Source organism: Leopardus geoffroyi, chromosome B3, assembly GCF_018350155.1.
Source record: "Leopardus geoffroyi isolate Oge1 chromosome B3, O.geoffroyi_Oge1_pat1.0, whole genome shotgun sequence".
Taxonomy (NCBI): domain Eukaryota; kingdom Metazoa; phylum Chordata; class Mammalia; order Carnivora; family Felidae; genus Leopardus; species Leopardus geoffroyi.
Window position 1 is genome coordinate 4606201 of NC_059337.1, and position 21746 is coordinate 4627946.

The following is a 21746-nucleotide window of genomic DNA, read 5'->3' on the forward strand; positions in this document are numbered from 1 at the left end:
CTTTCTTTCTTTCTTTCTTTCTTTCTTTCTTTCTTTCTTTCTCTCTTTCTTTCTCTTTCTTTCTTTCTTTCTCTCTTTCTCTCTTTCTCTCTTTCTCTCTTTCTTTCTCTCTTTCTCTTTCTCTTTTTTCTTTCTCTTCCTTCCTTTCTTCTCTTTCTCTTCCTTTCTTCCTCTTTCTTCCTCTTTTCTTTCTTTTTTTCCTTCTCTCTCTTCCTTCCTTTCTTTCTTCTCTCTCTCTTTCTCTTCCTTTTTCTCTTTCTTTCTCTTCCTTCCTTCTTCTTTCTTTCTTTCTTTTCCTTCCTTCCTTTCTTTCTTCCCCCCCTTCCTTCCTTTCTTCCTTTCTTTCTTTTCTCTCTCTTTCTTTCTCTCTTTCATTCATTCTTTCTTTCCTTTTTTTTTTTAATTTTAACATTTATTTTATTTTTGAGAGATAGAGAGAGACAGAGCGTGAGCAGGCTAAGGGCAGAGAGAGAGAGGGAGACACAGAATCTGATGCAGGCTCCAGGCTCTGAGCTGTCAGCACAGAGCCCAATGCGGGGCTAGAACCCACAAACCGTAAGATCATGACCTGAGCTGATGTCGGGTGCTTAATGCCACCCAGGTATTGTTGTTGTTATTACAAATAATGTTGGAGTTTGGCCTTTTTTGACCGCTTGGGAAAGCATTTCTGTATCGTAATATTCCTAACTGGATCAAAGGGAAAGTGGTTTTTTGTTTTTTGTTTTTTTATTTTTTTCAACATTTATTTATTTATTTGTTTGTTTGTTTTGAGAGACAGAGCACAAGCAGGGGAGGGGCAGAGAGAGAGAGGGAGACACAGAATCCAAAGCAGAGTCCAGGCTCTGAGCTGTCAGCACACAGCCTCATGTAGGGCTCAAACCCACAGACTATAAGATCATGACCTGAGCTGGAGTCAGACACTTAACTGACTGAGCCACCCAGGCGCCCCGGGAAAGAGTATTTTTAAACTGACTGATAGATGTTCTCCCAAAAGGTTACAGCAAATTACACTCCCATCAAGACTGTCCCATTGTGAGGCATGTAAAATATTGCATATCTTATGATTGTTTTATTTTCCTTGACTATCAGTGAGCTGGAATACCTTTTTATGATTTATGAACTGTTTTTGCCTGATCCATCATTTAAACTTTTTAAAAACTGACTTTCACCATACAGACATTTTTCATTTTTACCAGTAGCTCTGTCAACCTTTTCCTTTATACCTACTGGGTTTCATGTCATGTTCAGAATTTTGCAAGAAAAAAGGCAAAGTGCAGAAAAGCATGGGTAGAATTACCTCATCTTTAGTAGAAAAGAAGGCAAGCATGTATGTATTCAGGTATCTGTACTTAAATGACTACACAGAAAGATCTGGAACGATGTATTCTAAGTCGGTGGTTCTCAAATTGAGCATCAGAGCCATGTGGAAGGCTTGTCATTATACAGGACATGGGGCCCCTTCCCCAGTGTTTCTGGTTCAGCAGATCTGGAGTGGGGCCCAAGAATTTGCATTTCTAACATGCAATCTGCTAATCTGCTTATCTAGTAAAAGCAGCTCCCCATGAGAAGTGGGTTTGAAGTTCTCTTTTTACTTTCTTCACTTCTGTAAGAAGCAAGAATTTCTTTGATATTTAAGAAAAAAAATTAAGATCTTTAAAGATTTGCATGTGAGGGGCACCTGGGTGGCTGACTCAGTTAAGCATCCGACTCTTGGTTTCGGCCCAGGTCACGATCTCATAGTTTCATGAGTTTGAGCCCCGATGCTCTGACAGTGCGAGCCTGCTTGGGAGTCTCTCTCTCTCTCTCTCTCTCTCCCTCCCTCCCTCTCTCTGCCACCCTTCCACTAGTGCTGTCTTTGTCTCTCTCAAAAATAAATAAATAAAGTAAAACTTAAAAAAAAAAAAAGATTTGCTTGGGGCGTGTGGGTGGCTCAGTCGGTTGAGCATCTGACTTTGGCTCAGGTCATGATCTCACCGTTTGTGAGTTTGAGTCCCGCGTCGGGCTCTGTGCGGACAGCTCAGAGCCTGGAGCCTGCTTTGGATTCTGGGTCTCCCTCTCTCTCTCTCCCCCTCCCCCACTTGTGCGCATGCGCTCTCTCTCTCTCTCTCTCTCTCTCTCTCTCTCTCTCAAAAATAAACGTTTAAAAAATTTTTTTAAAAATATTTGCATGCGAAAGCACACGTAAGTACAGGGCGTTTAACAAATGCAGAGCATAATTACCAGGCACTTTGTAGGGGACGCATTTGAAGATTCGCTCTGCTTGCCACACAGTATTGGGATTGGTGTAAAGGCTCGCACCACTGGAATTTGACCTGGAAATGTATTGCATTCGAAAGCTGCACAAGCAATTATTTAGGAGCAGAGGAAGGGGCTCGTATCCAGGAAGGGTGTAGGGAAGCGGAGGGCGGGAGAGTAGGACACATCTCCAGGGACAGCCCAGGTGAGGGACAGTGTATACAAGCCTCAGAGTCAGACACACGTGAGTTCAGATCCTGGCTTGGGCATCTCACTTACTCTCTGAGCCTCAATTTCCTCCTCTGTAAAGTGGGGATGTTCCGATACCTAGTACTGTGCCTGGTACATGAGAGGGGCTCAGCAGGTGCCACCCCGGGAATCCTCACCCCCACTGGCCACACGAGAAGCTGAATGGCCCAGCCCGCCTGGCCTGCCTCAGTCAGGTGTAGCCTCTCCTGTTTCGTCATGGCCACCCGGGTTCCGGACACAGACCCTGGGAGGAGACTCCAGGTCGCTCTGGCCAGGAGCTGTGTGGGGTGCCCACAGAGGAGGGCTTCAGGTTCTTGAGGTTTTCAGCAAACAAAGGGAGAGGCGAACATACCCCAAAGGAGATATAGGCGCCCAGCAGACTGCCGGCAATGGTGGCATAGCCTCCGGTCATGACGGCGTGGATTTCAGAGCGAGTCATGTCCGCCAAGTAGGGCCGGATCAGCAGAGGAGCCTCGGTCTGCAAAGAGGAAAGGTGTCAGACCTCCAGAGCCGGCCCGGGCACCAGGGTGTCCCCCTGCACCCGGGAGTGGGCACGTCACAGTGAGTGCTCGGGCTCCCAGGGGTAGAGATAGCAAGGTGGGGTCAGGACCACGGTCTGTACTTGGCTGGGCCTCCCTGCACCTCAGCATTGGCCCGGCCCTACGGAAAGACCCCTAGGCCTTCCTCTCGGCCTGATGATGCTCCCCCGTGTCAAGTGCCCCCTATGTCCTGGCATCACTAAGCACCTCACATTCATCACTCAGGACCTTCTGAGAAAAAAGTACTCATCCCCGGTTTCCAGGAGAGCAAGCAGAGAATTAGAGAGGCTCAAAGAGGGGAGCCTGGGCAGCTCAGTCAGTTAAGCAGCCGACTCTGGATTTCAGCTTCGGTCATGATCTCACGGTTCATAAAATTGAGCCCCGCATCAAGGGGCTCTCCCTTGATGGGAAGGGATTCTCCCTCTCCCCTTCCCTCTGTCCCTGCCTTGCTCATGGCCCTCTCTCTCCCTGTCTCTCAAAATAAATACACTTAAAAAAACAGTTACTGAGCCCTTACTATGTTCCAGACTGTTCTGTAGAATAGCGATGGGGGTAAACAAGATAAAGCTCCCGTCCTCAAGGAGTTTTTGTCCTGGGTACAACGGAGGAGGGTGAGTTAAGGAAAGAAATGATAACCAACAAGGAACCAAGTAGGTAAACAGTGTATCTTAGATGGCGCTAAGACCTACGGAGATGTGTGCGGGGAATGCCTGATGGTTGGCGGGTACTCAATAGTAAGTAATAAGCAAAGACCTTCCCAAGGAGGTGACTTTGGAGTTGAGACCGCAGGTGCCGACTGTTGGGTTTGGTAGGACGGCCATCGCAGGCAGAGTGAACGGCGAGCGTCCTGGGGCCGATTTGACATTGGCAATTTTGAGGACTTGTGAGCGGACCCAGGCTGTGCCTGCCCCACAGCGGGTGTGGGGCGGGACTCCACACGGAGGAGGAGGGGGAAGGCAGGTGAGCCAGGCTAGGGAGTGGACTTGGCTACAAAGAAGTGACATGATCTGGTTTGTGGTTTGGGTTTGTTTTTTGTTTTAAAGCAGGTTCCACACCCAGCGTGGGGCCTGATGCAAGGGCCCGAGCTGAGATCGAGAATCAGGTGCTCAACCAACTGAGCCACCCAGGCACCCTGATCTGGTTTGTGTTTTTATTTAAAAAAAAATTTTTTTTAACGTTTATTTTTGAGACAGATGCAGAGCATGGGGGCGGGGGGGGGGGGGCGCAGAGAGAGAGAAGGAGACGCACAACCCAAAGCAGGCCCCAGGCTCTGAGCTGTCTGCACAGAGCCATGAGGTCACGACCTGAGCTGAAGTTGGATGTTTAACCAACAGAGCTACCCAGGCAACGCCATCTGATTTGTGGTTTTAAAGGATCATTCTGGCGTGTTAGTGAAGTGAAGGGCAGGTGGCAGGGGCGGGGACAGAAGCAGGGAGAGTGGAGGAGATTCAGTGTCTGGTGGGGAGACTAGGGTGGCTTGTGGTAAAGGAGAAGGGCAGCGGGGCAGGGCTGGGATGGGGCGAGGGGGGGCAGAGGCAGCCAGGAGCAAGGGAAGCAGAGGAAGGAAGGAAGGAAGGAAGGAAGGAAGGAAGGAAGGAAGGAAGGTAGGTTGGCTCCTGAGTTTTGTCTGAACACTTCATGGAAAACGATGGTACCATTTCCTGAGAAAGGGAAGAGTTAGAGGCAAGCAGGTGGGGGTCAGGGTTCTGCCTGCTTGGGCTTGGTGTGATGGGTTTGAGATGCCCCTTAGGCACCCGAGCGAAAGGTCAAGGCGGCAGTTGGACGGGTCAGACTGGAGTTTGGGGCGAGGTCAGGACTGCAGCACGGGGTCTGGGTGACACATAAAACATTTAAGCAACAGGGCTGGTGCGACGCCCCCCAGGAGAGGGCCCAGGCTGCCAACAGGGAGGCTGAAATGATGTCGATAATCCTCAAAGATTATCCCCTTGGGGAAAACGAGGCAAAGAGCCAGGGGTCTAGGTCAATGTGCCCATCAGCCTGCTCAAAGTCAGTTCACTTTAGGCAGCTCAGGGCTCCATTCACCTAAATTTGTACTTTCTCAGCAAAAAAACCATGGAGCACGTTTGCCACATTTCGTTTAAATAAATGCTTTTGTATTTCAGCATTCCTTTCTCTCTGGTCTCATCTTAAACATCTTAAGGGATTTGAGACAATTTATCGGAGAGCACATTGTCTTAATTGGCTTTAAAAAAAAAAAAAACACCTTTGAAACCAACACACTGATACTATAACCAAAAAGATGCAAATATCCCCCAGTTTCCTAAGCTGTCCAGTGAAACGTGGCAAACCGCGGCAAGCATGTCTTTTGGTGACCCCAGTGTCGATCCGACGGGCTAGGACCTGGGAGCGGGCTCTGGAACCCAGGAGTGCCGGGCCTCCTGGAAGGAGCTCAGGACCGATGGGTGCCTTAGAGTCGCGTTTACTTTGGAAAATACGTTTCAGATATAGGGAGGTGGGTGGCGGTCGCAGGGGTGGGGCGGGAGATAAGATGACGTCGTGTAAGGAACCCTGACCAGGAAAGGAGAAACTGGGTTCTACGTCCTGATTTATGCTGCGGGCTTCTGGCGAGCTACTCCCACTCTCAGGCCTGTTTCTATGTGAAGGGAGAGAGGTGGACCATCTGTGGATTTTGTGAGTCTCTAAGCTGATAAAGACCCTGAGGCCTCAAGAGGTAGAAGGGGCCTGAGAGAGGCCACCCTCCCTGGCACGACCCAGGCATCTCTTTTTCTGACTGAATAGGAGCCACGGGGACCCAGGACACCCGCCCTCCTTGGAGACGCTGCTGGTGAGCATGGGGGCAGGGCGCTGCAGGACCTACCTGGCTCACAAAGATGTTTCCAGCCACACTCAGGGTCTCAGTGGCCATGGTGCCCATGGTGGCCTGCATCAGCCAGCTGATCTAGGAGGCAGAGTGCTCTTTGTGGGCAGACGTCGGCAAACCCCAGAGTCGGAGAGAGTCAGGGGTGGGGTGGAAATACCGGATAAGTCTTCCTCCCAACTCCCAGCCCAGCAGAGCAACCCCTCACCTACATTTCTCCTTCCACACCTCCACTGATGGGGGCTCCCCTCTTCCCGAGGCCACCCGTCCACCCGCGAGTAGCTCTGATTATCACAGCATTGCCTTTAAAAAGCTGTCTCCATACAAAAAGAGTCCCCGGACGAATGTATCTGAGAATTGCTGGACACACACATCGTAGAGGATACCAAATACGTGTCAGCTTAGTAAAGGCTCTGAGAAGCCCTGTATGAAACGTATTTACGTTCGTCCGGCCCAGCTTCGCAAAAGTATTTGACCACAGGATCCCTGTACCTAGGGACATGTGGTGACCTGCCATGGAGCTGGAGTTTTGTGAAAAAGGCTCTGGGAAACATTGTATTAGAGAGGGTGTAGACCCTGGGAGCAGGGGATTCTGGGAAGGTCCCGGCCTTCAGAGAGGGGGAGTTGGGGGATTTGGGGGTTGGGTTTGGAAGCAAGGCATTCTGGGAGAGCATGAGCCCCGTGAGTAGGCAGCCGTGGGAGAGCCCGGCCGTGGCATTGGGAACTCACCTTCTGGATCACCCACTGCATGAGGCCCACGTAGTAGAGAACCGACATGACACAGCTGAAGAAAATAACGATGGGCAGAACCTGCCAGGCAAGAGCACAGGCCCCAGGGTTAGAGGCGGGTAGACCCCAGACAACCCACTTCGTCCAGGGTCGTGCCGCTCAGGGACCTGACAGGGTCCAGGAGGAAGCTCTGAATTCACTGCCTGAGGTCACGTACGGGGCCTCCTTGGAGGCGCTTTCTGTCCTCCCTGTTCCGCTCTGAACATCCCCCCGGCCCCCTCCCCCGCCAGACGAGGCCTGTGCCAGGGAGGAGAAGCAGGACTCGAGTTCACCACTTTTCTTACCTCCTCGTCTGTAAGGTGGGGATAAATGCCTGTTTCTCAGGTTCTCGCGAGGGTTAGAGGAGCCGGCTCAGGGCCTAGCACCTTGCACAGCGTGCACCCCCTTCGTGAGCGCAGTCCCTGGCCCACGAGGACCCCTCCGGTGCTTTGGGCCCGAGTGACAGTCTCATTGTCTCTCCGGCACAGCACTTCCACTCGGGACCGACGAGCTCAGAGCCAGACCCACGTGGGCCCGGCAGCCGGTCCCTCACGCTGTCACCACCTCTCTCTGCCAAGTCCAGGCCTCGTCAACTCTTCCTTCGAAACTTCCCTCGCGGTCCTTCCCTCCTCGCCAGGGCCCCGGCCCCCACCCCGGCGCCTCTGCCCTGCGGTCTGATTTATCTCAGCGAGGCCTACAACCACTCAGATGTCTCTCGGTGGAGGACGGGTTTCAGGACCACGGGATGACCACGAAGCAGCACACGGAAAGTCTGGAAACGAGACTGAGGGGCTCTCCGTGGGCAGTTATGGCGTGACTTCCGAGCGAGAAGAGGGAAGGCGTGACCAGGTGTGTGCTGTGCTATCCGGTGTGCAGGGGAGCGTGGGGATGGCATTGTGCGTGGGCCTGCGTGGGCACGGAGTGTCACTAAAAGGGTATGCAAGGGAGGCAGTGGCCTTGGGGCGGGAACTAGCTGACTGTCGGTGTGGGAGGGAGACTTACTTTTCACCGCCTCCCCCTTTGTGCTGTTGGGATGTGTCATCTGTTCCAAACGGTTCTAAACTAGGTTATGCAGAAGGGCGCCTGCGTGGCTCAGGCAGCTGAGTGACTGACTCTTCATTTCGGCTCGGGTCATGATCTAGTGGTTCGTGAGATCGAGCCCCACGTCTGGCTATGCGCTGACAGCGTGGGGCCTGCTTGGGATTCTCTCTCTCCCTCTCTCTCTCTCTCTCTGCCTCCCTCCTGTTGGCACTCTCTCTCTCTCAGAATAAATAAATAAGCATTAAAACAATGAGTGACGCAGAATTGGTAATGTCGGGCGCATCCCTACGCCGAAATGTTAGGTGGGGAAGCTAGAACATCGAAAGCGTAGAAAGGCTGGGAGACGGCGTGCCCGAAAAGCTGTTCTGTGTGCTGGGACTGCGGAAAGTTGGGTTTTTCCTTCCATATTTCCCGTTTCTCTTCTGCCCCTGTAATTTTCTGTGATAGGTGGCCTCTTCTCGAGGTGGGGAGCCTGGGCGGAGGGGGGGGTCTGGGCCAGCTCGGCAGCGGGGTTTGGGACTTGCTGGGTGTGAGATGCCTGTGGGGCAGCCACGGGGTGGGGTCGGGGGGCAGCTGGATAAAAGGGTCAGGAGCTCAGGGGGGAAGGTCTGGGCCAGGGATGGATTGGGATGCATCTGCACGGAAGTGTAGGTTGAGGCCATGGGATAGATGCGATTCACAGAGGAAACGTCCCTGAGTGAGGAGAGCAGTGAGGACAGAAGACAGGGCCCTGGGGTCAGCATGGGAGGGGGGAAGGGTAAGAGGGGGTGCAGGGAGGGGACCGAGAAGAAACAGAGAGGTTGGAGGACCTCCAGGCGAGGCGTGTGTTGGAAACCGAGGACGGCTGATCAAGAAGGGTGGTCGATCAGCCCTGCCAGACGTGTCAGAGAATTCCAGAAAGGTGAGGTGCGCAACGGACCGTTGGCACCTAGCAATTCAGGGGTCGAGGTGGAAATAGTGAGTACAGGCAGCTGTTTCTAGAAGCTTAGCCGTGCCGGAAGGAAAGGTGCCCTCGGGAGAGGTGAGGGTGCAGGGAGAGTTGTTTTTGTTTTTAATACGGAAAGTCTCGTGTGATCACATTCAGGCTCTAGCTCAAAATGAATCAGGAGTGTGGGATGGCCCCCGAAGAAGACAGAGGCTCCACCCCGGGCAGCCCCCCTAGAGACGAGAACAGGCCTCAAGGTGTCCCCCCTCCCTTCCCAGATGGAGGCTGCGGCTGGATGTGGACCAGCTCCCCTCCGTGGGCCTCACCACGGTGGGGGCTGTCACCTGACAGGGAACACAGGCCCTGGAGGTCCTCCTGTCCCGTGACTCGTGCTGACTGCCCAGTGCCGGGCACACCCCCAACACGAGGCTGCTGACGTCATCCGCCCTCCCTCGCGGGGAGACACAGAGACAGTCACGTACTGTCTAGACTGCTTGTCCAATTTATCATGAGGGACTGCTCGGCAGCCTGGCAGGGCGGCGGCCGTGGCTCAAACCAGGAAGGACCTGACTGCAGAATTGGGACTTTCTCCGGGCAGCCACCAAGAGACATTGCCCACCCGTGAGATGCAGGTCTTTGGTGGAAGGGAAGCTGGGTTTTGCATGAGGCGGCGGCTCTCCGGGGAGGGAAGATAAATAGGAGAGAAGAGAGGTGGCCTCCCAATTTTCTAAGGTGGCACATTTTGTCCTAAATAAGGTCCCCGGGACCCATCCGATCTCCCAGCCTGGGAGACGACTGTGGGGCCTGTAGCATGCGAGGAGGCGGAAGGCAGGATGGGCAGCTGAAGACGGCGATGCTGCGGTCGGGTAGAGGGTGGGGGAGTGCCATCGGGTCCTACTACGTGTCCACACACGGTCCTACTCTGTGGCAGGTGCAGTGCCCAGCGCGTGGTGATTCGTCGATCCTCAAACCAACTGAGGTCCTTGTAAATCCGCTTCACCAAAGGGGACACGGAGACCGTGAGATGTTGGCTGCCCGCCCAAGGTCACACGCCTGCAAAAACAGAGCGCTGCCCGGCCGCTGAGCTGGTTGCCAAGGCCCTGCCATGAGCCTGCGGACGTCTGCCCTGTTGCCTATTCTGGAAGCCCCACTTCTCTGTCTCAGGAGAGGCATTCATCTCCGGGAGCGAGGGTGTAGCAGCCATACACATGTCCTCACCGCCACACGGTGGAACCCAGAGCCGGCTGGTCCCTCTAGTGTGACCGCTCACCCATAACCGAAGGAAGAAAGGGCCTCCAGTTTGCCGAGGCCAGTGGTTCTCAAAGTGCGGTCCCTGGACCAGTAGCATCACCCGAGAATTGGCGAGAGATGCAAATTTCGAGCCCCACATCTGGAGTTTCAGTTTCAGCAGGTTGGGGGTGGGCCTGAGAATTTGGGCCTGAGTGTTTCCAGAAGCTGCCGATGCTGCAGGTCTGGTGCCACTCTGAGAACCACTGGTCTAGAGTTTAGATCATACGCTCGGAGCAAATGTCAAGTTGTCATCAGGAAATGGGGTTCGAAGGCAGGACCAGACCCACTGAGGACACGGCCCTGATGCTTCCTCTTCCTGGAGGAAGCTGAGCCAGGCCTTCGATGACTTCCTGATAACGAACCCTCACAGTCCAAGCTCCAAAGGCCTAAGCACTGCAGGCCGGGTCCTGTCGCCAACCCCACGAAACCCCACAAAAATCCCGAACCACAAAATCTAAAGTCGGTCAACAGTGCATTAAAAGGATCACATACCATCAGGACGCCTGGGTGGCTCAGTCGGTTGAGTGACTTCAGCTCAGGTCATGATCTTGCGATTCATGAGTTAGAACCCCACATCGGGCTCGCTGCTGTCAGCACAGAGCCCGCTTCAGATCCTCTGTCCTCTCCTCTGCACGCCCCCCGGCCCCCACCTCTCAAAAATAAATGGCTCAGTCAGTTAAGCATCTGACTTTGGCTCAGGTCATGATCTCACGGCTCGTGGGTTTGAGTCCCGTGTTGGGCTGACAGCTCAGAGCCTGTCTCCCTCTCTCTGCTCCTCCCCCAGCTCAGGCTCTGTCTCTCTCTCTCAGGAAATGAATAAAACCATTAAAACAATTAAAAAAAAAAATAAACATTTTAGAAGGATCATACACCATTATCATTTGGGATTTATTCCAGAGAAGCAAGGATGGTTCAGCATCCACAAGTCCATCAACATGATAATCCGCCACATTAACAAGACCAAGGATAAAAATTCCCCGATCATCTCAGTAGGTGCAGGAAAAGCATTTGACAAAATCCAACATCCATTCATGACAAAGCTCTCAGCCAAGTGGATGTAGAAGGAATGTACCTCAACATAATAAAGGCCACATATGACAAACCCACAGTTAACCTCATCCTCAATGGTGAAAGGCTGAAAGCTTTTCCTCTAAGATCAGGAGCAGGATAAGGATGTCCTCTCTTACCACTTCTATTCAACATAGTATTGGAAGTCTTAGCCAGAGCAATGAGTCAAGAAAAAAAGAAATCAGAGTTATCCAAATTGGAAAGGAAGAAGGAAAACTGTCCCTATTTGCAGATGACATGATACTACATATAGAAAAACCCTAAAGGCTCCACCAGACAACCATTAGAAGTGACAAATGAATCAGTAAAGTTGCAAGATACAAAATTAACATACACAAATCAGTTGTGTTTCTGTATACTAATAATGAGCTATCAGCAAGGGGAGTTTTTAAAAATCCCATTTACAACTACATCAAAAAAAAATAAAATACCTAGGAACAAACTTAACCAAGGAGGTCACCTGTACGATGAAAATTATAAGACACTGGTGAAAGAAACTAAAGATGACACAAATAAATGGAAAGATAGTCCATGCACATGGCCTGGAAGAATTGATACTCTTAAAATGTCCATGCTGCCCAAAGCAATCTACAAACCCAACGCAATGTCCATCAAAATACCAGCGGCATTTTTCACAGAACTAGAACAAATCATCCTAAAACTTGTGTAGAACCACAAAAGACCCCGAATAGCCAAAGCAGTCTTGAGAAAGAACAAAGCTGGAGATCACAGACTCCCTTATTTCAAACTGTACTGCAAACCGGAGTAATCCAAACAGTATGGTACAGATGCCCATGCCACCACCGTTACAGAAAGGCAGAGGGGACTTCCTCCAAGGCCACGTAAAGCGGACATGCCTCCTGATTTCCTACTCCCTTGGTCCCTTGCCCAGAGGCCCTCACCACTCTGCCCCTCGTGGTCATGGCCAACTGGCTGTCAAAGTGTCATTCAGAGACCTTTGCAGATACCGGATTCTCCTAAGATCTCTCCTGGTCCCCTCGTCCCATCTCTTTCCTTCTCCCTCCTTCCAGCACCCCGCCCCAGCTTTCACCTACTCACATACTTCCCACTCCCTTCCCTGCTGATCATGATCACTGAGCTCACGAGTGACCCCTTAATTACTAACTCCAAGGGCACCTCTCCCTCCTTGTCTTTTTTTTTTAACGTTTATTTATTTTTGAGAGAGACAGAGCATGAGCGGGGGAAATGCAGAGAGAGAGGGAGACACAGAATTCAAAGCAGGCCCCAGGCTCTGAGCTGTCAGCACAGAGCCCAACGTGGGGCTCGAACCCAGACCTGAGCCACAGTCGGACGCTTAACTGACTGAGCCACCCAGGCGCCCCCGTCCTTTTCTTATTTGATTTTTTGGGGCCAAACTTGGCATTGTTGACCATTGCAGATGGCCGAGGCTGCGTCAGGCAGACACCCCAAAACCTTGGGAGATGGCAGCATTGTCTTTCACCCAGATGTTCCTCAGGGAGAACATGTGAGCAGCACTCCTGGGCGCAGTATGTGGGTGCCCGTTCCAGAGGCTGGAACAGTGGTGAAGGAACAAGTAAACACAAGCTACTGGGTCAGCCAGACCCAGGAAGGATGCAGGAAATTCCGGGGAGGCGGCCGTGCGGGTGGGATGTTACCAGAAGGGAGGCGGAGCCAAGGCAGGATGACTAATCAAGACGATGCAGCCCAGAGGTGGCTGCCGCGTCCAGTCCATGGCGCTGGACTCCAGGCCGGGGGGGGGGGGGGGGGGGGGGCGGCGGCCAAGAAGCCCCAGGCAGAGGCTCGACATCCTGGACAAGGGACGGGCTGGACCGTGGCCCAGCAGGAAGCAGCTTGGACTCTGAAAATCTGAGTGAGCTCAGAGAAGACTTCCCCGGGGCCAGCATGAACCAAAGGCCTTGGACTAGGTCCACATGATCCAGGGAAAGAAGGTGAGGAAGGCTCCTTGTCTTCCGCTCGACTTGGCACCAGCAAATCCACCCCACCTTGAGGACCCGTCCTAAGCTTAGGAAGTGCTGTGCTTATGTGTGTGTGTGTGTACATGTGAGTGTGCGTGTGTGTGAGCATGTGTGCACATGAGTGTGCGAGTGTGTGCACGAGCTATTGTGTGCGTGTGAGTGGGCTGTGTGCACGTGTGTGCATGTGTGTGCACGTGTGAGTACATGTGAGTGAGCGCGTGTGCATGTGTGAGCATGTGAGTGTGCGTGTGTGTGCATAAGTGTGCGTGTGTGCATGAGCGTTTGTGGGCATGTGTGTGTGCACGTGACTGTGTATTGTGAGCACATGTGTGCATGGGAGTGTGAGTGCATGAACATTTGTGTGCATGTGTGTATGTGTGTGCGTGTAAGTGTGCATGTGTGTGCGTGTGAGCGCGCACGTGTGTGCAGATGTGCGTGTAAACGTGTGTGCATGTGGGTGTGCATGTGTGAATGTGAGCGTGCATGTGTATGGGCATGCGCACGTGTGTGTGTGCGTGCACATGCACATGATGCAGGGAGGGAGTGGGGAAGCCGAGTAAATTTTGTGATCAATGAATCTTGTGAAGAGGGCAGTCAGTTCCATGGCCGTGGAGCGTGCAAGTCCTCCCTGATCTGGTCTGTCTTCTCCAAGGAAGCCACTGCCTAATGCACTAACGCTGAGGGTGGCCCGAGGACAGGGCCTCCCAGGGTCCCAACGACGGTTAGCGTGTGACTGGGAAATGCTGGGGCTGCCTATTGATGAACCCACCTCTCTTGTTTTTTCTTTCTTGACGGGATATCCAAACTCAAAGTCTTTAGCAGCCACTTAACATGTTTTAAATTTAACATTATCATTATTAGGGCTCCTTTCTGTATTTGGAAGGGAGACGGGATGTCACTGACTTCAACTTACAGGACGAGGCCGAAAACACCAGTGTCCAGTCCACCTGTTCCAGCCCCGGCTCTGCCCTTACTCACCGGGTGACTGTGCCCATGTCACTGCTCCCCTCTGGGGGGTGGCCTGACCATCCGTAGGGACCCAAAGATCAGTCAGCTCCCTTCCAGCCCGACAGTCTATGAAAGCGTGGTTGTAAAGGGTGATGTGGGGAGAGAGACGGGCAGCAGGTGTGCCCGCATTCTTCTGGAAAGGGAGAGAAGGTGGAGGACACACAGCCGACTCTGGCCGGAAGACGGGCAGAGCAGCAAGCAAGGTGACCGTTTCGGCGCTAGTCTGCGGGACAGGCAGGGCGGGGACGCCGGCGGACGGCGGCTGTCTGGTCTGCCTCGGGCCCCTTCCTCCGTTCCTTCTGGTGACAAAGATTCAACATCCCTTTGGGAGACCACCCCCTCCTCCACTCGCCCCCGACGGGCTTCAGGTTTGGCAGATCCAAGCCAATTATTCTCCCTGGTTACCGCTCAGAGATGGCATCTACTCCAAGCCAGGCCAAGAAGGGCCCCCTCGCGGGTTTCCTGCTAGAGCTAGTGGATATCGGGCTCTCTCTCTCTCTTTCTCTCTCTCTGTCCTCAGGTTGGTTGGATGTAAGCCACCCCCTCAAGGGAGCCTACCCACGACTAAGACTAACACCAGTGCCCAGAACACAGAGCCAGGATACAGGCCAGGTGGATCCAGCTGACGTTCGGTACCCTGGACTTTTCAGTTACAGAAATTAATCTTGATTTCTGGAGGTTCTGTTTCATTTCCGTGTTGGCTTAAGACAAATTTGAGTTGTGTTTCTGTCACTTACCACTGACTAAGTCAGGAGCTAAGCGCCCAGGTCAGGAGGTACCGCCGAGACTCCCAAATGCGGCCCCAGTTATGGCTGGGAGGGAACGTAGATGGAAGGATCTGGGCCATCACTTTTTCTCCCGGGGAGGTATGCCAGCTGTCACCTGGGCCCTGCTCCTCTACCAGACCACAAACGCTCGCTAGGAAAACGACAGCCCCCTGAAAATGTAGCTAATCACAGGAAGCGGCCTGCCTTGTTTGCTATAATGGAGGTTAGCAGAACCACTCTCCTGGGCAATGCCTCTTGGAACGATGGCCTCCTGAGGGTGGCTCGCACTCAGTCAGGCCACCTGACCCCCTGGCTGTGGGTGGGAACGCAAGACCCCCGGCGTTCCAATGGCAGGCTCCCACGCCCCGGCCTCGGTGATTGGTCCCAGGATGGTCACATGACTGAAGCTGACCAATCTGAAGACCGCTCCGGGATTTTCTAACTCAGGCTGGCAGAGAAGAGTTCCCTTCACTTGGGGTGGGGGTGGGGGGACCATGCTGTAAGCCTGAGCATCTGTTACTGCTGGGGGCCAGGGGAAGATGGGGTGCTCGAGAGTGAAGCTGATGCTCTGGCGTCTCTGGGGCCCCAGGGTCCAGCTTGCACCAGCTCAACCTTGCCTTCTAGCGTGTAAGCCAAGAAACAGCTTCCCTCTCTCTTCCCTTTAAAGCAATATTTTTTTAAGTTTATTTTGAGAGAGAGAGAGAGAGAATACATGCACACACGAGGGAGGGACACAGAGAGAGAAAGCGAGGGAGGGAGGGAGGGGAGAGAGAGAGAGAGAGAGAGAAAGAGAGAGAATCCCAAGCAGACTCCTGTCAGCACAGAACCCGATGGGGGGCGGAGGAGGAGGCTAGAACTCACATACCAGTGAGATCATGACCTGAGCCAAGATCAGGAGTCAGACACTGACTGAGGGGGTGTCTGGGTGGCTCAGTTGGCTAGGCATCCGACTCTTGATTTTGGTTCAGGTCATGATCCCACGTCAAGCCCCACATCGGGCTCTGCGCTGACAGCATGGAGTCTGCTTGGGATTCTCCCCCTCTCTCTGCCCTTCCCTTGCTTGCACCCTCCCTCTCCCTCTCTTAAAACAAATAAACTTAAAAAAAATAGACACTCAACCAACTGAGCCAGCCAGTCACCCCCCCCCCCCCTTAAAGCAAGTTTTCAATGGGTTTCTGTTACTTGCAACCAAAGAGTCCCAAAGAATACTCTTTTCTTCTAAGCCAGGGGGCAAACAAACATCTGAGGCCCCTTTGTCACCACTGCCTACTAAGGCAAGTGCTCCGATATCAAGGCACAGAAGCCAATAAGCAAGAGCTTCGGTCCTGGGTTCCGGTCTTGATCCCAGCCCTCCCTAGCTTTGACACTTCGCAAGCAATGACCGCTCCGAACCTCAGTGTCCCCATCTGTGTAAAGGGGGTAATGATAGCACTTCTGCCACGGGTGGTCGTGAGGGTGAAGCGAGGGCCAGGTACACGTGCTGGCTGTGTACCTAGTGGCCATTATTATGATTTCCTTCTCCCTGCGCTTTTCTTCTCTTTTCCCCCGAGACCTTGGGTCTAGAGGGCAACAAAATGGTTTCCGGTGGCCCTGGGGCTTGCTGCCAAACTTGTGTGTAGCTCTTGGCTTCCCTCTGGTTGGGAAGGTCCGGGCCCTGCCGGGGAGGTTTGGAGAAAAAGGAGTTCAGCTGTGGTCTCGGGCCACTGGGAAAGCCGCTCAGGACCACGGTCATGGGAACGGTGGCCCAGCCGGGCCTGGACTTCCCAGCAGGCACAGGGGGACTTCAGAGAGCGGTGTCCAGGCACTGGGTGGGGCTTTGTAGGGCGCAGGGTCAGTTCAGGGACACAGGATGAGTAAGACCCAGGCCTCTCCTCCTGCAGGCCCCCTCAGCCTCCGTTCCCCACGGTGACCTCTCTCCTGCCCTGTGACAGCCTGGTGGCCCCGGGTCACCATGTGGGTATGAGGCAGCCTCCTCAGGTCCTCTATTCCAAGCCTCCTGGCTACAACCCTTCCTACCCACTATTTTCTTTAAAATGTTTATTTACTTGACATAGAGACAGAGAGAGCGTGAGCAGGGAAGCAGCCGAGAGAGAGGGAGACACAGAATCGAAAGCAGCTCCAGGTTCTGAGCTGTCAGCACAGAGCCCGACGCGGGGCTCGAACCCACGAACTGTGAGATGGTGACCGGAGCCAAAGTCGGACGCTCAGCCCACTGAGCCCCCCAGGCGCCCCTCTTCCTGCCCACTATTCGGACTGCAGAGTGTCGTATGCTTGTCCCTGCAGGGTGACAAGATGCTGGCTGCTGTCTATCTGGTGAACGTAAGACATCACGCCGGAGCCAGTCTTCACGACTCCTCCCTGAAACCTGGGAGGCCCCTACTTGGAAATAGGACTGGGAGGGAGCAGCCCTCCCCAGCCCTACAGGATGGTGTCAGGGGGCCTCTGGAGGGCCCCCCCCACCCCCCCACCCCCCCCCGTCCTCCTGTAAAACTGCTCTCAGAGCAACGTGATGGACAAGTTCGTCCCAGGACACACAAGACTCCCGAGAGGACAGGAACCCGGTCCCCTCGCTCCTTCCTCCCATAACTGACATTATTTGAACAACCTGGATAAAGTGGACGCTTCCCCGAGGGTTGCTGACACCAACAGACACTGTGCGGACCCTCACCACAAGCTGGTGGTGAGGACAGAGGGGCTGGAGACGACTAGACTCGCAGCCTGGCCCAACGTCAGCCCAGAGGTGCATCGCTGAGCCCGTGGCTCAGGCTGGAAGCCTCTGGGGGCCCCAACAGCCCCCACGGGGTGGGAAGGCTCTGGAAACAACGGTCAGAGGCATGAAAGGCAGAAACCTCCAGGAGCTACACATGGCCCCTGCACAGCGGCCCTGGGGGGCGGGGCGGGGGGGGCGGGGCCGGGCAGGGAGGGCGCCCTGGAGGAGGCAGCACTGATTCCCGTGGCAGTGCCCCGGCAACGGTGGCAGGAAATCACCCCCCTCTGCCTAGCACTGGAAGTGGAGCTGAAGCCCGGAGAGGGTCTTTCGACAGCTTGGGCGTGAGACCAGCAGAGGGGAGCCCCCGAAGGAACCGCGTGGGTCTGCATTTCCAAACTCACAATGGCGACGTGGCCACACCACGGCAGACCCGGCACGGGCTGCACCGTCTAAACTCAGGGGTGGGGCTCTACTGTATACAGTAAGGCCTTTGAGTCTCTACGTCGGTTTCCTCTGCAGCAGGGATGCAATAAACCGTCCGCAGGACGGAAGGAAGGAAAGAGGGAGGGAGGGAGGGGCTGTAGGTCCAGAAAAGTCCAGAGAAGGGAGTCACAGTGTACAGCTGGGTGACAAGGGCCGGCCTCCTGCAGAGGTGACCCTCGAGGGCCTCGATGTAGAAGCAGCCTGAGAGGCTCCCGTGGGCTTAAGAGTTCCTGGCAAGTGTCCCTCAGAGGCCTCGGGGCCCCTACGGCACGTCGGGGGCTGAGGTGAAGGCAGGCGCCGTCCCCGTGCCCCCGCCCTCTCTTCTTGTCTCACGGCGATTCTATCGTTTGGGGATTCATTTTTAAGGAAAAGAATACAGATACCTCTTACTTGGCAAATGTTACAAAGCACACTGACGACATGCCGGCGGGTGAACGGTGTCGGGGCCCCTCGCGGCACCCCGAGCCCGGAGCTTCGTGGACCTCAAGCGCACGGCCCTCCCCCAACCCGGACCTGGCCCGCGCGGCTTGCCCAGACGTGCCCCGGCCACAGGTACTGGGCAGCCGCTGCTAAGGCCCTCTCGGGCCAGGAGTTGGGCTGACCTGAAAGGCAAAGACTCCCTTGACCATGGCCTCCCCAAACACGAAGCTGGAGCCCACGTCCGTGTAGCTCAGGAAGATCTGAAAGCAAAAGACAAAACAATGCAAAAACCCGGAGTGAGGCCAGGAGGGGAAGGGGCACAAACGGTGGCCAGAGTGAGCCGGAGGGACGTCGCCTGCCGTGGGCCCGTCCAGCAGCCCGTCCAGCAGCCCAGTGTGGGGGAGAGAGGGTCACCGGGCCTCCCGGGCCTTGCGGGGGTCGGGCACCACCCAGCAGTGCACTTCGTGAACACACGTTCACAGGGGTTTGCTCCCCTGAGCACATTCTCCCCGGGAGACACCTTTTCTGTACACTTTAAGGGAGCACCCTCAGGGGCGCCTGGGTGGCTCAGTCGGTTAGGCGTCCCACTTCAGCTCACGTCATGATCTCATGGTTCCTGAGTTCGAGCCCCGTGTCGGGCTCTGTGCGGACAGCTCAGAACCTGGAGCCTGCTTTGGATTCTGTGTCCCCCTCTCTCTCTGCCCCTCTCCAATCACACTCTATCTGTCTGTCTCTCTCTCTCTCAAAGATAAACATTAAAAACTTAAAAAAAAACATAACTTCAAGAAACTGAACATTATTTTTAAACACACACATACAACAAAGTAAATCAGTTGTGATTTTTTTTTAGCACTTTTAACTGTCACGTGTTCCACATCACTCATGACTGCTGAGGGCCACATGCCTTGCGCCCTCAGTACCCAAGAACCCTCCTGTGCTGAGATTCTCTTCCGCATCAGACCAGCCGCTGGAAGGACAGCTGTCTGCAGGTGGCCCCGGGCCTAGGGGAAGGAGTGGCCGCACTGCCCAGCCCTTGCTGCTCACGTGGCCTGGGGCCCAGCGCACCCCCACCGTCTGATCCCAAGCCCCTCCTTATGGCCCCACCCTCCCCTTCCCCCAGTACAGCGGCTTTTCCCTGGCAACCCAAGTGCCCCTTGTACACACCTGGATCTGGTTGCCCATCCACTGGAATGCAATAAATCCTGGCTCTGTTCTGATGACGAAGAGTCCAAGTGCAAACTGTAGTCCGAGGCCCCAGGACACAGTCCTCCAGGATACCTGGCACCCGAGAGAAAGGTCCTGGTGAGCTCAGCTCCTTGGGGGATCCACAGGGAACGGCAGGCAGAAAGGGCAGAGAGCACAGTGCTGCTGAGGGGCTTGGGAGTCTTGGCCTCGTCTGCAGGACAGGACTGGACCCAGCCACGACCCTGGGCCTGTTGCCGACGGTCACATCCACCCTGTGGTCAGAATAAGCCACACTCGGGGCGCCTGGGTGGCGCAGTCGGTTGGGCGTCCGACTTCAGCCAGGTCACGATCTCGCGGTCCGTGAGTTCGAGCCCCGCGTCGGGCTCTGGGCTGATGGCTCAGAGCCTGGAGCCTGTTTCCGATTCTGTGTCTCCCTCTCTCTCTGCCCCTCCCCTGTTCATGCTCTGTCTCTCTCTGTCCCAAAAATAAACGTTGAAAAAAAAAAATATTAAAAAAAAAAAAAAAAAAGAATAGGCCACACTCTTGGCAGTAATGGGCCTGGGGCGGTGGGCAGGGGTGGGGCACGGTCTAAGGACCCATTGCAAGACTCGAGCCGCCTCGAGCAGGCCATAGCGCTCGGTCCCGGTCCTCACCGGGTGGCTGTGGTCTCCGATTCCAGTGTCAGTGTAGCCTCTGTCTGCCTGGACCTCCCCCCATCTCTCCTCCCCAGGCAGGGCTCCCAGCTGCCCTGACCCCCCGCTCCCTGGACGCCCCCACCCCCGACAGAGGACTGCTTCTGCCTCTCCGCATTTAAGGACTCCCCAGCGGTGACCTTCGAATGCAGGTGCCTGAGGATCTCTGGGAGGCCTGGCTGGAGCCTGCGGGGAGATGTCGGCCACACCGTGAAGCGGGGAGGGATCCTGGTTTCGGGAGGCAGGGAGGGAAGGGGCTGCGGCGCACTCTGGGCCTGACGACTGAGGACTCACTGTGCGGTGATGCTTTGAGCAGGCGAAGAGGAGGCAGATGAACACGCAGATTCCTGCAAAGGACACTAGCTGCTCGGGTCGCTGGGAGGTGTCCAGAACCAGCCACGAGACCAGGCCCAGGAAAGCAGCGAGGGCCAGAGTCCTGCGGGGGAGAGGCAGAAAGCCATCACCCTCAGCGTCTCCCCCACCGCTACACAAGGGCACCCAGGGCTCCAGGGGAAGGGTGCTCAGGGCTGGGGGGAGGAGAGAGCTGTGTGACCTCACACGGACCACCTAGCCTCTCTGGGTCTGGCGTCCTCATTGGGCAAATGAAGCCGAAGCCCCACGCTTCTCCTGGTTGCCAGGAGGACTAAAGAAGAGAATGTGTGTGCTGAGCTTTGCACGGTGCCGAGCACGTGGCTCCATCAAGGGCAGGGATTCTCACAGACGCAGCGATGCTCAGCCCAGCCTCTGACCTTGCCAGGGTGAGGTGGGGCCTGTGGGGCCCAGGGCTCTGCTTCCCAGAAGCAGTAATGTCAGTCTGGGCAGGTGAGCCGAGCTCCTGGGACCAAGGCTGGGAAGCGACGATTTGTTTTTTATTTATTTATTTTTTAATGTTCATTCATTTTCAAGAGAGAAAGAGACAGAGCATGAGTGGGGGAGGGGCAGGGAGAGAGGGAGACACAGAATCCGAAACGGGTTCCAGGCTCTGAGCTGTCAGCACCAAGCCTGACGTGGGGCTCGAACCCAGCAACCGCGAGATCATGACCTGAGCTGAAATCGGACGCTTAACCGACTGAGCCACCCAGGCACCCCTGGGAGCAACATTTACAGCTTCCCTCCCTGGGGCTGGAGTTGGCTCACCTGGTGGGGGGGAGGGTCTGGGCCTTGGGTGTTCGAGGTCCACCGCCGACCCAGTCACTGACTCACCTGGTCCTACTAATAACAGCGAATGTTCACTGAGCACCTATTATGCGCCAGGAACTACACCCAGTGCTGGGAGACATACCGTCCCCGCCCTCATTGTACACACGAAGAAACTGAGGCACAGCAAGGTGAAATGACTTGCCCACGGCCACCCAGCTAACAAGTAGCAGATTTGAGACTTTAAGCCAGGCACCCGGCAGAAGTTTATTCTCTTCACTAGCTCTGTGCACGACCACTGGTGAGGGGTGGACCCAGGACCAGAACTCACACAGGCCAAGCCCAGAGTTCACTGCTCACTTCTGCCCGTGTTTCTAAGCAGCTAACACCACCGGTCCGCTGCACAGTTTCTGCCTGTCTCTGTGCCATTTG

The 21746-nt window shown here is 54.8% G+C and overlaps 1 protein-coding gene and 1 long non-coding RNA gene across 5 annotated transcripts in view; one reads left to right on the forward strand and one right to left on the reverse strand.

Moving 5' to 3' along the window:
- Positions 1 to 21746, reverse strand: part of SLC28A1 (solute carrier family 28 member 1) — a 50519-nt gene that overhangs the window by 13370 nt on the left and 15403 nt on the right. For 3 of the 4 annotated variants that reach the window (XM_045448649.1, XM_045448646.1, XM_045448647.1), the window contains exons 7-12: positions 20472 to 20613; positions 19465 to 19578; positions 18483 to 18560; positions 6592 to 6672; positions 5863 to 5943; positions 2837 to 2962 (exon numbers count right to left, since the gene is read on the reverse strand). In XM_045448649.1, coding sequence (XP_045304605.1) covers positions 2837 to 2962; positions 5863 to 5943; positions 6592 to 6672; positions 18483 to 18560; positions 19465 to 19578; positions 20472 to 20613 — 622 coding nt within the window. The remainder of the gene's footprint in view (positions 1 to 2836; positions 2963 to 5862; positions 5944 to 6591; positions 6673 to 18482; positions 18561 to 19464; positions 19579 to 20471; positions 20614 to 21746) is intronic. The other variant, XM_045448648.1, reaches the window with a different exon arrangement.
- LOC123582454 lies at positions 12262 to 14597 on the forward strand. Its single transcript, XR_006704385.1, has 2 exons — positions 12262 to 12885; positions 14441 to 14597. It is a non-coding gene; the product is annotated as an uncharacterized LOC123582454 (long non-coding RNA).